The 15,898-nt window shown below is 46.2% G+C and overlaps 1 protein-coding gene across 6 annotated transcripts in view; it reads left to right on the forward strand.

Annotated features, from left to right (window-relative positions):
• Positions 1-15,898, forward strand: part of GSN (gelsolin) — a 68,884-nt gene that overhangs the window by 51,132 nt on the left and 1,854 nt on the right. For all 6 annotated transcript variants that reach the window (XM_012555314.2, XM_023730667.1, XM_023730668.1 and 3 more), the window contains 9 exons: positions 1,603-1,735; positions 6,082-6,170; positions 6,358-6,573; positions 8,039-8,172; positions 10,523-10,613; positions 12,246-12,416; positions 13,027-13,201; positions 14,427-14,551; positions 14,797-14,874. In XM_012555314.2, coding sequence (XP_012410768.1) covers positions 1,603-1,735; positions 6,082-6,170; positions 6,358-6,573; positions 8,039-8,172; positions 10,523-10,613; positions 12,246-12,416; positions 13,027-13,201; positions 14,427-14,551; positions 14,797-14,874 — 1,212 coding nt within the window. The remainder of the gene's footprint in view (positions 1-1,602; positions 1,736-6,081; positions 6,171-6,357; positions 6,574-8,038; positions 8,173-10,522; positions 10,614-12,245; positions 12,417-13,026; positions 13,202-14,426; positions 14,552-14,796; positions 14,875-15,898) is intronic.

Below are 15,898 nucleotides of genomic sequence, written 5' to 3' on the forward strand. Positions count from 1 at the left end.
CACAGAGTGACTGGTGGGTTTGAACCACAGCCTTTTTGGTTAGTAGCCAAGCACTTAACCACCACACCACCAGGACTCCTAGTTTAAGATAATCAGTGTTAAATTAAAAAAAAAAAAAAAGTGTCTTAATTACAGAAGTAACAATACTCAGTATAGAAAAACTAGTGAATACAGAAGCTATTCCAGAGAAGAGAGTAAAAGGGGCCTCTGGAACAGGTTACAGGGTTATCGTTTGGGTGAATTTACATCCAGATGTCTTTCTGCATCAGACTACACACTTCTCCATCTCTAAACCTATAAACGGATCCAAACTATTCATGCTGTTCTGTGGCTGTTTTTTTTTTTCTTCTCAACATGGTCAGGAATATCTTTCTACGTCTACAAACAGAGATCTGCATGTTCCTTTTTAACAGATATATAGTATTCTGTTTTATAAATGTAAGAAGTTAAGCAGGTCCTTAATTGATGGACATTAGGATGTTTCCACCTTTTCCCACTGGAACAATCCCTCTTGTGCACTAAGTATGGCATTAGGGCAAGTTCCTGCACATGGAATTGCTGGATCACAGACCAAATAATGAGTCAGTAACTAAAAATACTGGTCTGGAGTCAGTCTGCCTGGGTTCAGATCTCAGCTCTGGTACTTCCTAGCTGTGAAAGTTACTTATCCCCTCTGTGCTTTGGTTTCCTTATGGATAAAATGGGAATAGTACTAGAACCATCATAGGGTTGTTGCAAGAATTAAATGAGTTACATAAATTGCTTAGAACAGTGACTGTCACATAGTAAGTGTTCAAGAAGTATAGAACATTTATTATTTAAAGTTCTGATACCTATTACTAAACTGTACTCCAAAAGGGATCTCAAATTACCCTCACCAGTGGTATGAAAGTGCCTCTTTACTCAGAGCCTTCTGGGTATTGTCAATCTTTTGAATTTTGGCAAGTATGATACACTTTTTTTTTAAAGTTCTTTTTTTTTTAATGAACTTTTAATTTTGGAATAATTTTTAGGTTTACAGAAATTTGAAAAGTTAGGACAGAATTCCCATATACTCTTTACCCAGCTTCTCCTTAATATCTTCACATAACTGTGGCACATTCTCAAAACTAAGAAATTAACATTGATTCAATATTATTAACTCAGCTATGGACTATTCCCAGTTCTTTGTTCCAGGATCCAATTCAGGATACCACATTGCATTCAGCTCCTTATATTTTCTACTTTTTCTAATGAGATTGATATCTTCCCAGCAAATTATGCAGTTATTCTCCTGTGCCACCCGTATTCCTGCATTTTATCTTCCCTTTGTTTTCAATGTGCCGTTTCCAACATGTGCGTGTTACAACAACCCCTGGGTTTGAGTTAGCAGATGTGGCTTTGACAAAGCAGAAAAGTAAAAAAGAAAACATAAATGGGCCTCAGATCTTGAGGGCAAAAGTCCAGGTTTTACTCTGCAGTGTCTTTTGGGGTGGAAGGTAATGTGGATCAACCCATGTGCTGGCTTGGGGACACCCACTGGGTAGGCTGAGATGGTGGAAGTCTCACAAGGGGGTAACTGCAGACACTCATGGGCTGGGCTCTCTCTCCCTCATCCCTCAGGTCTCCAATGGTGCAGGCACCATGGTGGTCTCCCTTGTGGCTGATGAGAACCCCTTTGCCCAGGGGGCCCTGAGGTCAGAGGACTGCTTCATCCTGGACCATGGCACTGATAGGAAAATCTTCGTCTGGAAAGGTACTGGGGACAGGGGTTCCAACCAGCCTTCAGGACCTTGGGTGGTATATTTGTTTCCCAGGGCTGCTGTAACAGTACCACACACTGGTGGCTTATAGGACCAGAAACTTATTGTCTCACAGTTCTGGAGGCTGGAAGCCTGAATTCAGGGTGTCGGCAGGATCACGTTATCTCCAAAGGCTGTGGGGGAGCCTTTCTTGTCTCTGTCAGCTTCTGGTGGCCCCAGGCGTTCCCTGGCTTGCAGCATAACTCCATCTTCACAAGACTGTCTCTTATGTATTTCTATGCCTCTTCTCTCTTTTATAAAGAAACCACTCAGATTGGATTAGTACCCACCCTACTCCAGTATGACCTCATATTAACTTAACTGATAATATCTTCAAAGACCTTATGTCCAAACAAGGTCACATTCACAGGTACTGGGGATTTGGACTTCAGTACAGTCACATGCCACAGAAGGTCTTTTCAGGCAACGTGTGCCCGCATATATGTCCGTGGTCCTGTAAGGTTGTAATAGAGTTCAGAAATCCCAATCAGAGAACAGGATGTAGCAGATTTAGGCATTTCATACTTGACAATCATGACGATCCTCAAAAACAAACAAAAAATTCTCCAAGCTGTTAAAACTCCACTGAAAGCTACAAGGCTAAGGAAAATGTGAAAAGAGAGACCTATATCAGATATGGAGAAACTGCTAATGACGTGGATTGAGGACCAAACACAAAAGCAATCTGTCTCAGCATGTTGACGATCACTGCTAAGATACAAAGCTTGTTTGAGATGCTTAAAGAAAAAGCAGGACCAGACTACAGTATTGAGTTTAGTGCTAGCTTTGGGTGGTTCAAGTGCTTCAAACAACATTTTTCACTGCATAATGAAAAAGTGAGTGGTGAGCCTGTGAGTGCTGCTGTGAAGGCAGCAGAAGAATCTGTTGAAACCTTAGATAAACTAATGGTAGAGGGAGGTTATTTGCCCCAGCAAATTTTTAATATGGATGAAACCTCCTTATTCTGGAAGCAAATGCCTGAAAGGACCTTCATTCATAATATGGTACTCGCACAGCATAATCCAAATCACATTAACATCCTATTTCACAGTACGTATTGTGGATGTTCAGTGATGCATGACTCTATATCTTTTTAGGTGACACAATTCAATCTATAACAGGTAGAAACTCCTACAGCCGTCCAGGCACTCGGCTCAGAAGGAAGGGTTGAGTCTGTGTTCACGGTACCCTGCGGTGCGGTGGAAGGGTTCTAAATGGAAAGCAGGAGTCTTGGGCTTTGCAGCTGACTCCCTGTGTGATCTAGGGCAATTTACTTACCTTCTCTGGATCACAGATTTCCTATTTGGGCTCAAAGTCATGTTTCCCAAGTGTATCATAAGACCAATTCTCTGAGAGGTTAATTTGGCATCACGTAAAAATAAAAGTTCTCTGGTCAAATAAGTTCATGGACAGCACAAGGTTAAATAATGTTAAACAAGTTTGTTTCTCGTTGGAGTTTTCAGAGCCTATGTACATTAGCAAATTAAAATTTAAAATTAAAATTTGCTAATGTACGTACAGGCTTTTCAGGGGGGTAATCTGATTTCTGTTTGGGAAGTACTATACAGGCAGACACCAGGTTACAAACGAGATCTGTTTCTAAATCTGTCTTTAAGTCATGTTTGTAGCTTAAGTCGGGACAGGTACGTATGGTTGTTATTTAGTATCAGTTAGTCAAATGTTTGTCTTAGTATATAGTATATATTTTACCTTTCTAAGCATATACACACTTAAGAAACACTTCCAGATACACTAAAACATCTTAAACAGAATAATACAGTATGTAATAACAATAATAACGGAAGCAGGACGGTACATACTAAAGAGAGAGAGAATCTGTGTGTGTATGTGTGTAGATATACTGAAAAAAAAAATGTTGTTGAGTCAATTCTGACTGATAGCGACCCTATAGGACAGAGTAGAACTGCCGCATAGAGTTTCCAAGGAGCGCCTGCCTGGTGGATTCGAACTGCCGACCTTTTGGTTAGCAGCTGTAGCTCTTAACAACTTCCCCACCAGAGTTTCTGTGTAGCTGTACAGTATTATAAAACAAAATTAAAGAAATAGTTCTTAAAACAGTTTAGATAGAAAAAAAAGAAAAAGAAAAATGATCATGATTAAAGTTAACACTCTCGTTCCATGGAAGTCTTGCATACCAGAAGAGTCATTTGTGAGGTAACATTATAATAACATTAATAACTGAATGATGCAGGAAGATGATGGAGAGATGGCTACTTTTGAAGATGATGGGCCTGGTGTTGGAGAGGATGGACTTGGTTCTGGAGAGTCAGAGTTTGATCCTGCTGCTGGAGGGGGCGGGTAGTGGTTATTACTGGAGTCAGTTTCTTGAAGTAGGCATCAAGGGAGGTTTGTATAGAGCAGGGCTTCAAATCAGTTCTAAGCAGTTCAGTCATGGCCGATGGAAACAAGGGCAGCAAAATAAGTGTTGCATAGCAACCAAATCTCATGTGTGTTGGATTTTGACCTGAGTAGGAAACAGGCAGCGGTGCCCTGCTTGAAGATGGCGGCCGACTGTGCAGTGTCGCTCTCCACAGTCTTGCCAGTAATTCAGTTTCCCGCATCAGGCTCCTGAAACTTTGGGGATCGATGTGAGAGATTGGATTATCAGCAGGACTGTGGAGAGCGACACGCGTTCAAAGCAGTGCGGTCAGCCGCCGCCCTTGAGCGAGGCTTGACTGCCTGTATCCTACTTGGGTCAAAATCTGTCCCACAGAAGATTTGGTTGCTATGCAATGCGTAAGCTGCCCTTACTGCCCTTGTTTCCGTTGGCCATGACTGAACCGCTTCGAAGTCCTGGTACAGAGCTTTTCTTTTTATTGTCAAAATGGCCTTGTAGCAGCTGAGGCTCTTGGTAACTGTATGGTAAACTCTGGTGAACCTCTCTGTATTAGGATCTTGCCCCTCTAACTTTGCCATCCCTGCTTCAATGAAAGGAAAGCCTTCAGCTAACTCTTTTGTCAAAGATGTTTTTGGTTCTGGAGTTTTTAGGTTCTGGTCTTCTTCCTCAGATGCTATCATCTGCTTCTCTAGTTCCATAAGGTCTTCATTTGTTAGTTCTTCAGTCGTGATTCTTTTCCCCTCCTTTGATGCATCACCAGCTTACATCAGATTTATGCCTGAGAGGCATGATTACAAGGATAAATAAGAGGAAAATTTAAGCCACTTACAAAGTTACACACTCAACACAGTGTTAATGGCAATGTGATATGACTTAAAATGGTGGATGGCATTCTCCTTCCTCAAGCCAACAAACTGCTGAAGCCATGCAGTGTTTCCATGAGTGTCACAAAGTAGTGCATGCGTTTGTTATTACGAACCATTGTATTTAACTCAAATTTTTAATTCAATAGGCTTTATGGCAGTCTGTTAGTAGGTAAGAGTTGTCCATAAGTTGGACGTTCATAACCTGGGATTGCCTGTATCAGAGGTTCATGGAACTCTGCGGAGTGTCCTGTGGGACTGATTGTGGAATGCTGTTGGAAAATGTTGACCCAGATGTCCTCTGAGGACCCTTCTCTCCTGCTGGCTCTTCTGCTAGTCCACAGAATAGGTCAGAAAGGGAAGGAGGCATCAGGAGGGCAGGGAATGAGAGAGTGAGCTCATGGCTATTACTACTTTTATCTGGTTCCCCCAGGCCCTGGGCTAGCTGATGATAAGAAGCACTTGCTGGCTGGGAGCTCACCTGGCACGGGAAGACTCTTGGGTTGGGGCAGCTTTGCACTGTGGAGTGGGGAGGAGCCCCCTCGCTATGGACAGACAGCCCAGGGAGATGAGGGAGGCCTGAGTGCATGGTGAATAGGCTTTGGAGTCGATAGGGGCAGAGTCTGAATCCCAGTTTTTCTGCTTGCTGAGTAGCCTTGGTCAAGTCACTTAACCTAAGCCCCCATTTCCTTATATATAAAATGAGGGTGATATACTAATGCTCTTTGTCACGTAAGGTTGTTGTGTGGATTAAATGATATAACCTATGTATAGTTCTGAGCACAAAGTACATTGTCAATAAATGGATGCGGCTGTTATTATGGCTGTTGTGGTTGCTGCCATTGGCCAGGACATCCGGCTGGACCCCCTGGAGCTCTACAACCAGTCAACTCCAGGAGTCTCTGGCCTTGGCTATCCAGTCTAAGAAGGGGAGGGAGGGAAGTTTGACTGATCCTTTCCATGATGTGGAAGTTGAGGCCCCAGGAGTAGGAGTCCCTGGACCATCGGATGTTAGGCTGCAGCCCCAATTACAGGCCCCTAACCCTCCATCACCCTCTCTCCCCCTGACTGCCCACAGGCAAGCAGGCCAACATGGAGGAGAGGAAGGCTGCCCTCAGAACGGCCTCTGATTTCATCTCCAAGATGGGCTACCGCAAGCAGACCCAGGTGAGTCTTGGAGGCCAGGTGAGGGATGGGTCCACTTTGGGTGGTGATGGGTTGGGTTGGAGGGAGTGTCCCACCATCAGTGTGGACTGGGGATTTGAGTCTCCCCTGAAAACGCCTGCTGGGTGGCTCTGTCCTCGGGGGGGTCTCGATCCCTGTCCCATCCTACTCCTGCCTCTCCCCTTCCCAGGTCTCAGTCCTTCCTGAGGGTGGTGAGACCCCACTGTTCAAGCAGTTCTTCAAGAACTGGCGGGACCCAGACCAGACGGATGGCCCAGGCTTGGCCTACCTCTCCAGCCACATTGCTAATGTGGAGCGGGTGCCTTTCGACGCTGCCACGTTGCACACCTCCACTGCCATGGCCGCCCAGCACGGCATGGATGACGATGGCACAGGCCAGAAACAGGTACCTCCAGGCCTGGTGGTGGGTGTGGTCGAGGCCTCGCCCCTGATCCTTCCTGGCATCTCTAGCCTAAGGACTGCCTCCTGCCCTGAGGATGTTTTTCTGTGAGATTTGGCCACAGTTTTGGTGGATGAGGCTCTTTTGTTTTGCTTAATGTTTTCAACTGACATCTTGAACACTGACTCTGTTTAAGACCCTGAGCCAGTGCCTCAGACCCCACCCTGCCCCTGAGGAGTGCCTGGTCTGGAAGGGAGGTGACCACAGCCACGGTCAGTTGGAGGCAAGCACAGGGAATCATGGGAACACAGAAAGAGTGGCGTGTTGGGCAGCCTTCACAGTGATAGCAACCAGGATGGTCACAGTGAAGATGGAGAGGCAGAGGGATGTTCAGAGATATTGATGAGGTAGAGTGCACCTCAGGCAAACATTGATTCCATTCATCATGGTAGAAGTAGCAAAAGTGTTCATTTTTATTTACTATTGCTTTAGTCATCATTGATTGATTATTAATTACCTTGGTGGGAGGGGAGTATAATGAAAATATTCAGGTGGAGCAGTGTGGAAAGAGCTCTGCTAGCCCAGCTTTGTGACCTTAGGCAAATTACTTAAACTCTGAGCCTCACTTTCCTCCTCTGGTGACGAGGGTTTGATGATGGTCACTTGATGATGGGATTTAATACTACTCCATCATCCTCAAGAATTTTCAAGGTCCAGAGATGCGAGGCCTTAGTGTCTCGCAGAACCACCAGGTGGCGCTGCAGGGCCTCTAACTGTGTTGTTAAACTGTCACCTGAGCTCTGCAATAAGATCTGCCAGCAGCAGGGGTCATCCTGAGGTTACCTAGGGATGACCCTGCCTCTGGAAGTGACTTATAAAATCCAGACGCTTCAATAATAATATGAATAATGGTAATCTCAGTGATAACAATAATGTATAAGAGCTGCTGCCACTTACAGAGCTATCACCCTATGCCAGGCATTGTGCTAGATTTTTATGAATGATCATTTAGTCCTCACAACTACCCTTTGAGGTAGGTACTCTTATTATCCCTATTTTTCAGATGAGGAAACTGAGGCTTAGAGAAGTGAAGCAAGTTGCCCAAGATCACAAAACCTTTAAGGGGGTACAGCGTGATTTGGGTCCAGGTCTTGTTGGCTCAGTCCCTGTGCTCTTAACTCTCACTGTGCTGCACTCCTTAAGAGCATGTTCTGAGCACCTACTATGTAGGTCTCAGTCCCTGTGGTGTAAGGATCTGGAGTAGGAGACCTGGGTTTGAATCCCAGCCCTGCCACTTAATGGCTTTGTGACTTGGGTAAATTATTTAATTTCAGTCTGAACCTGAGTGATGTCACGTATCAAAAGCTTGTCCTGTTGTCTAACCACGATCCACCATGCTGTGGTTTCCCAGCTGGGCTGAATTGAGGGGTGGGGTTGCTGAATGGATACTGACCTAGCTTTGCTGTGGCAGATCTGGAGAATTGAAGGATCCAACAAAGTGCCTGTGGACCCTGCCACATACGGGCAGTTCTACGGTGGTGACAGCTACATCATTCTGTACAACTACCGCCATGGTGGCCGCCAGGGACAGATCATCTACAACTGGTGAGGGCTTGGGGCCATCTGGTGCATGTGTGTGTTGGGGCCGTTGGTGGGAGCATGGGATTGCACTGACTGGGCCATGAGCATAGCAGCACCGGGGAGGGCAGTGAGTTTGCAGGTCTGAGGGAAGTCAGGGTTTGTGGGTCTGAGACAGCCACACTCCACTGGAAAAGGCTGTTGTCCACGGGGCAACCCACTTGTTTTATCTCTCAAAACAACTTTTAAACCTATTCTTAGAAAAATATTACATATCCATGTAGGAGAAGTGGTGAATAGGGAGAAACAAACAAGCAGACAAATCTCTCCACAATCCCATGCTAAGCTAAGTACTGTGTACACTTCAGTGTTTATCCTTTCTTTTTTTTTTTTTTTAAATTAAAAAAAAATACTTTTAATTCTTTTAAAATAGATAATACATTCATAAGATTCAAAAGTTAAAACTGAATAAAAAGGTATTTATTGAAAAATCTTGTTCCCACCCCTGCCCCTTTCCACCCCATTCCTCAACTGCTACTCCTCCATGGGTGACTGCTTTTGTTAGTTTCTTGTATATTTTCCAGTAATTCTTTATTTACTCTTTACTCTCCATTCCTAGTTCTCTCCCTTTCTCTCACAAAGACGGCATACTATGTATACTGTTCTGTACCTGTTTTTTCACTTATTGCTTCCTGGAGATCAGTCTGTGTCAGTACATAGAGAGCTTCCTCATTGCTTTACTGCATGACTGTACTGTAGTTTATTTAACAAATTCCCTGTTGATGCATATTTGGGTTGATTCCAGGCTTTTGCTGTTACAAGTATTCTGTGATTAGTAACCTTAAACAAATGTCATTTTGAATGTGTACAGAAATACCTGTGAGGTAAGTTCCCAGAAGTGGGATTGGTCAAAGAGTAAATGCACTTGTCATTTCTGATAGGTAGCACTCAATTTCCCTTGATAGGGTTTGTAGTGTTCCCACCAGCAATGTCTGAGAGAACCTGTCTCCCCACAGCCTCATCAGTAGAATGCGTTGTCAGACTTTTCGATGTTTGTCAGTCTTATAGTTTATTAAATGGTCTCTCGGTGTACTTTTAATTTATATTTTTCTTATTATGTGATCCTAAACTTTGTTTGCTTGATTTTTGCCTGTTAGATTATTGTTTTTTAAACTTATTTTGAAATAATTTTAGATTTGCTGAGAAGTTGCAAAAATAGCACAGAGTTCCCCTCTACCTGTTACACAGCTTTACTTATGTTAACATCTTACACAACCGTAGTGCAATGATCAAAACCAGGAAATTAACACTGACACAATACTGTTTACCAATCTATAGACCTTATTTGAATTTCACAGTTTTCCCACTAATATCCTTTCTCTGGTCTTGGATTGAATCCGGGATCCCATGTTGCAGTTAGTCATCATGTGTGTCTCCTTCCAGAAAACCAAACCTATCGCTGTCCAGGTGTTCTGACTCATAGCGACCCTATAGGACAGAGTAGACCTGCCCCATAGGGTTTCTAAGGAGGGGCTGGTTAATTCAAACTGCTGACTTTGGTTAACAACCAAGCTCTTTAACCACTAAGCCATCAGGGCTCTATGTATTTCCTTAGTCTCCTCCAATCTGTGACAGTTCTTCAGTCTTTCCTTTTCATTCATGACCTTGACACTTCTGAAGATTACTGGCCAGTTATTTTATAGAATGTCGCTCAATTTGAGAGCCCCAGAGTTCTAAAAGCAGGTGATACATGCACGTGATACAAAATTCAAAAGAGGGCATTTTTGTTATTAGCTGCATCAGCACATTGATTTTTCAGATTGTTTGATTATACAGATAGCATATTGGTTATGGGAAATTTAGACAATATAGGAAGATGTGGGGTTAAACGCCAACATCTCCCTAAATCCTGCCTCTCAGAGAAATCACCACTGACCTTTTGGTGAACATCCCTGTGGACCTCTCTCCATGGGTCCACGTGAAGCTAAATCCGCTGATGCCTTTTCCCATAAATAGGCACCCGTTGTACTTGCTGTCCCCGACCTGCCTTTCTACCCAGAGACATGTCCTGGCCACCATTCCTCATCTTGGACTTGAGTCTTAGAGCACCTTCCCTTGTGGCTATCCAGGATGAGATGACCCATCCAGTCCCATGTGGGGGACATTTAGCATAAGCGAATCCATTCTCTATGCTCAGATCTATGTAAGAAGAAAAAAAGCTGTAAGTGTGGAATGTTGGCTTGCTTCCTTGCTCTGGTTGGTCTTTAGAGGGCCTTTTTCCTCTCTGTATCTCAGTTTCATTACCTGTAATGTGGAGATGTGAGGGTTTCTCAGGCCCAGGGCAAGGGAGAGGCTGAGTAGCACTTCCCTCTTCTAGGCAGGGCGCCCAATCTACTCAGGATGAGGTTGCTGCGTCTGCCATCCTGACCGCTCAGCTGGATGAGGAACTGGGAGGTACCCCTGTTCAGGTGAGCCTGATCAACTGCGTTTCTGGGCCTTGTCTATTTGTCCGCCATCCATCCATCCATCCATTCATCCATCCATCCATCCATCCATCCATCCATCCATCCATCCATCCACCCATCCAATCATGTAACAGATATTTACCCAGGGCTTCCATGTGCCTGACACTGACTGTAGCAGTGAACTCACAAACACTGCCCTGCCTGATGGAGTTTATAGTCTAGCGGGGACATAGTCATTCAACAAACCTGCATACAAATGAATGTGTGGTCACACATTGTTGTATGTATTGAATGAAAATGATATAAATCCCAGGTAGGATCTAATTAGATTAGAGAATGCACCCCTGAGAAAGGGACTCTTCAGCTAGGGCCTAAAGGATGAGTAGGATTTGGCCAGGCAAAGAATGAAGGAGAGCGCATTGCAGGCAGAGGAAACAGTCTATACAAAGGCCCTGAGTTAGGAGAGAGTATGGGATATAGGGCGAGGGGGAAAGTGCCACCATATGAGCCGTAGAGATGCTAAAGGGGCCAGAACACCAGAGGTCATAGCGAGGATGTTGACCTTGATCTTGAGGACAGCAGGAAGTTGCTGAATGGTAAATCTAACACGAAGGGATTTGTGGGTTTAAAAGGTCACTCTGGCTATAGTGTGGGGCCCTGGAGGGCAGCAGAGACATGTGGGAAGCAGACAAGAATTCTGCTTCCTCCATCCTACCCTTGGAGTGGACATGGCTCAAGATTTGGATCCGGGGTTGGTGCCTTGACTTTTAACTCTGACAGTGGTGCCCTTCTGAGGGCTGGATACTAAGAGATGTTTGATGTCTTACCTCATTTTACCCCAGCAATGGCCTTGGGAGTAGCATTCTTGGGCCCATTTTACAGATGAAGAACCTGAGCTGCTGAGTCACGTCTCCAAGTTCTCACCATCAGGATGGAGATGGGATTTGAGCTCTAACCAGGCAGTGGTGGATCAAAGTGGAAAGTCACTACAATAAATCAAACATACGCATGAGATTATGTTCTAGATTTAATTAGCCAGGGCAACAAAGCTTATCTGGAACTAGGTGGTCACACCAGGCAGGAGCAGATGTGATGTATCTTGGCGTAGATCTCCTTGCCCCTTCCTTTGCACCACCCAGCCCCTGACTGCAGCCTGCATCTAGGGAGCCACTGGCTGTGTAGGAGGGGGGCTCTTCAAATCTGGAAAGCTCTAGTCTCACCACTCCGCTGGCTTTCATACCCAGGGCTGACGTCACCATCCTAGAAGAATGTCCATGAACAATCCCTGTGCTTCCATTTAGGGGAATATTTGCAAACATGGGTTCTCGGACCAGACTTAGGGTCAGCAAGGCAGGTCCCCATGGGAGGAGGAGGATATCCCAGACAGTGCCCCTGGGGGAACTCAGGCAATAGCGCTGTTTCCAACCTTCCTGGAACTCCTGTGTCCCTGCCCAGCGCCTGTGTGCTGCTGATTATGCTCCATACCACACAGAGACACAAGTGTGCTGGCCTCATTACGGGGACGGGGTGGGCCTGAGCCATGCTGGCTGGATGTGGGAGGGGTGAGCCTCATACCTTACAGAAGAACTAATGCCTTCCCATCCTTCCCTGACTCAATCTCCTGCCTCCCTGCAGAGCCGTGTGGTCCAAGGCAAGGAGCCTGCTCACCTCATGAGCCTGTTTGGTGGGAAGCCCATGATCATCTACAAGGGTGGCACTTCCCGTGATGGTGGGCAGACTGCCCCTGCCAGTACCCGCCTCTTCCAGGTCCGGGCCAGCAGCTCTGGAGCCACCCGAGCCATTGAGGTAATGCCTAGGCCTGAACCACAGGGAGGGACAGACCTCCCTGAAACCTCCATGGCTCAGTGAGCCCATTTATGGGCACAGGTCCCTGAGGTTGGGTGAGGGGGTTAGGCAGCTTTTTGTGCTTTCCTGCCTTGCCCGCAGAATTGTATGTCTTAGACCTCTCCCTGTTTCAAGGATGCCCAGTTCCTCTTACACACCTTCCATAATGGACAGCTGACTACCTTCCAGTCTAGATGCTGTTCCTGATTGCATTCCAGTTGGCTACCATCTTTTTCATGGTAGAAGGTGCAGACCTGGAAATAATCCTCCAGCGTGGTCTGAGCAGCCTAGAGGAGAACAAGACTATTACTTCCTTTGTTCTGGACACTCAACTTCTGTTAATGCAGTCCAGAATTCGAGAATCCTCTTGTCGGGCCACAGTGTATTAGTGACTCATGGGAGTCAACTAAGGCCTTCAGTGTTCAAAATATGTGCCCTCCACTCTGGTGGGGTGTGTTCCTCCAAGGCTCCACCTAAGAGCTAGTCCTGCTGCAGGGTCTCCTGGGCTGTGAGGAGGGGGACTGAGGGCTTTTTGTCTGGTTCCTGATTAATGGGGTGCTGTCCCTCCCAGGTGATCCCTAAGGCTGGCGCACTGAACTCCAACGATGCCTTTGTCCTGAAAACCCCTTCAGCCGCCTACCTGTGGGTGGGCGCAGGAGCCAGCGAGGCTGAGAAGACGGGGGCCCAGGAGGTGCTCAGGGTACTGGGGTCCCAGCCATTGCAGGTGGCAGAAGGCAGTGAGCCAGGTAGGAGTTGGGGGTGGAAGGCCTGCTTCTCTCTGGGGACTCCAGCTGTTGGGTTTCCCTTCATTCCTTCTGCCCTGGGAACCTCTATATCCTTGTCCCTGCTCAGTGCCTGCCACCTAATGAATTAAAATGAGGGCTATAGTCAGTGAGAGGGTGGCCTGCAGGAGTTAGAGAAAGGAGAGCTCAGTGTGGGCTGGACAGTCAGGGAAGGCTATTCTAGGAAGCCTTGAAAGATTGTTGGCAGGCATAACAGCCTCAGAGGGATAGCAGTCTCTCCTAATCTTTAGAATCTGTGTTTTCAGAAATGCCACAAGCTTGTTCTGTTTCCAGAACATAAGGTCAAGACTTCTTTCTTACAGCATCCCTCAGTCTTTCTGCTGTTGCTCTGAGCCCATCCCCTCTAGCTTGATGTTTAGTAGAAATGGAGAAGAGTAGCTTGGTCTAGGAGACCCTGAGTGGTGCAAACAGCTGCTAACTAAAAGGTTGTAGGTTTGAGTTCACCTAGAGGCGCTTACTTCCGAAAAGTCAGCCACTGAAAACCCACGGAGCACAGTTTCATTCTGGCACACGTGGGATCGCCATGATTCGGAACTGACTCGATGACAACTGGTTTTTTCAGCCTGGTCTAGATTAGCCCTGTCCCATAGAACCTTCTATGAAGATGGACATGTTCTATATCCAGTTTGGTAGTCACTCACCACATGTGGCTACTGAGCACTTAAAATGTGGCTAATATAACTGAATGACTGAGGAACTGAATTTTTTAATTGTATTTAATTTTAATTAATTTAAATAGTCACATGTGGCTAGTGGCTATCATCTTGGACAGAGCAGTGTAATGGAAGACTATGTGGTTAGAGTCAGACAGGATTTGCATCCTGGTTTTACTACTTACTAGTTGTGTGATCTTGAGTGAGTTGCTTAACCTCTCTGAGCCTCAGTCATCTCATTTGTTGAGTGGGGATAATTATTCCCATCTCGCAGTGCTATCGTCAGTCTCAAGCCAGTAGTCCTGGCTGTGTGTCTACTGCCAACTCTGCCCTCTCTGGGCCTCTATTTCATCACCTTCAAATTCTCTCAGGCCCTTTCTGTCTTTGGCTCCTGAGAATTTGAGGTGGAGGGTGGGGATTTGGTTGGTTTTGGACAGAGTTTGTCCCAGGGTCTGATGAGAAGTGCTAGGGAGGTGGTGGCATCGGCTGGGAACTGCCATGGCCTCCTCTCACAGACAGCTTCTGGGAGGCCCTGGGTGGAAAGGCCGCCTACCGCACGTCCCCGCGGCTGAAGGACAAGAAGATGGATGCCCACCCTCCTCGACTCTTTGCCTGCTCCAACAAGCTCGGACGTTTTGTGGTGAGTTGCCAGTGTCACTACCTCTGCTTTCCCCTCAGGGGGCAGGTTCCAAGGAACGGGTCGGTCAGTGGCAGGGGCAGGAAAAACAGTTCTGATGGCACACAGCATAGAGAAAGGAAGGAGCCCCCTGCTGGCCAGAATTGGCTCTGCAACTTCCTCATGGTGGGCAGGGATCCAGTAAGTACTGGGGGGAGGGAAAATGTCTTGCTGATGCTCTTCCATTAACCCGTTTTACTCCTCTCCAGATCGAAGAGGTTCCAGGAGAGCTCATGCAGGAAGACCTGGCCACTGATGACGTCATGCTCCTGGACACCTGGGACCAGGTGAGTGGAGGACAGAGGTGAAGGCTCTCTGGCTGGAGGAAATGAGGAGAGCTGGACTTGAGCTGTAGGATCAGTTGCCAGAAGGACTTAAGAGACAGCTCAAGGGATTGCTGGAAAAATCCCTCAGCTACTGAAAATTTCTGAGTTTTCATTTCCTCATCCTCAAAATGGGACTGATGGTACCTACTTTGCATAATCCTATAAAATAAGATATAGATAAAAATCACCTTGCAAACTGTAAAGCACCATATGAGTGCAAATCAGGTGATCATCATCATTCACTAGTCCCAGGACTGATGACAAATGTGCCAGCCCACTGTTTGCCTCTCTTATAAGTGTTAACTTCCCAGGATCTGGAACTTGCTCAGCAGATTCAGGGCCTCCCTCATCATTACTTGATCACGCCCCTGCCCAGGCAAAGGCCTCGCCAGGAGCTCACTACCTTCAGGGCAGTGTGAGCCCTTAACCTTACATCTGTTGGTAAAGAAATTTGAATTTAGCAGCATCTCATATGCAGGTATCAACCACGTCACCTGGAGGTTTTGAGGGCTCTGGGCTGTCTCTGCCTTATCTCCTAGGGGGGAGCGTATGTAGGACGTGGCAAAGGAAATGCCCTTCATTCATTCATTCATTCCACAGATATTAATTGAGCACCTGTCTTATGCCAGGCCCTGTTCTAGGTGTGGAGATAGAGCAGCAAATAAAGTAGACCTTTCCCTACCCTCACAGGGCTTACATTCTCTTAGGAGGTGGCAGTCAATAACCCCTTCTTATCAAGTTGACTTCTCCCAGAGTTGTCAGGGCTATAGATGGCTGGTCATAAAGCATAAGACTCCCCTCTATCCACACGGCTGCTGCTTGGGATTCCCTCGCCCGCCCCCCAGTGTATAATCAGTGCCTAAACGTTTGCACCTTGAGCCATTCAGCTGTTATCATTGACTGATCCATTGGCTAATTGATTTGTTGGCTCGTCTGTTTATTCATTACTCAGCAAATATTAATTAAGTACCACTGTCTACCAGCG

The sequence above is a fragment of the Trichechus manatus genome, unplaced genomic scaffold (assembly GCF_000243295.1).
Source record: "Trichechus manatus latirostris isolate Lorelei unplaced genomic scaffold, TriManLat1.0 scaffold00038, whole genome shotgun sequence".
NCBI classification, from domain to species: Eukaryota; Metazoa; Chordata; class Mammalia; order Sirenia; family Trichechidae; genus Trichechus; species Trichechus manatus.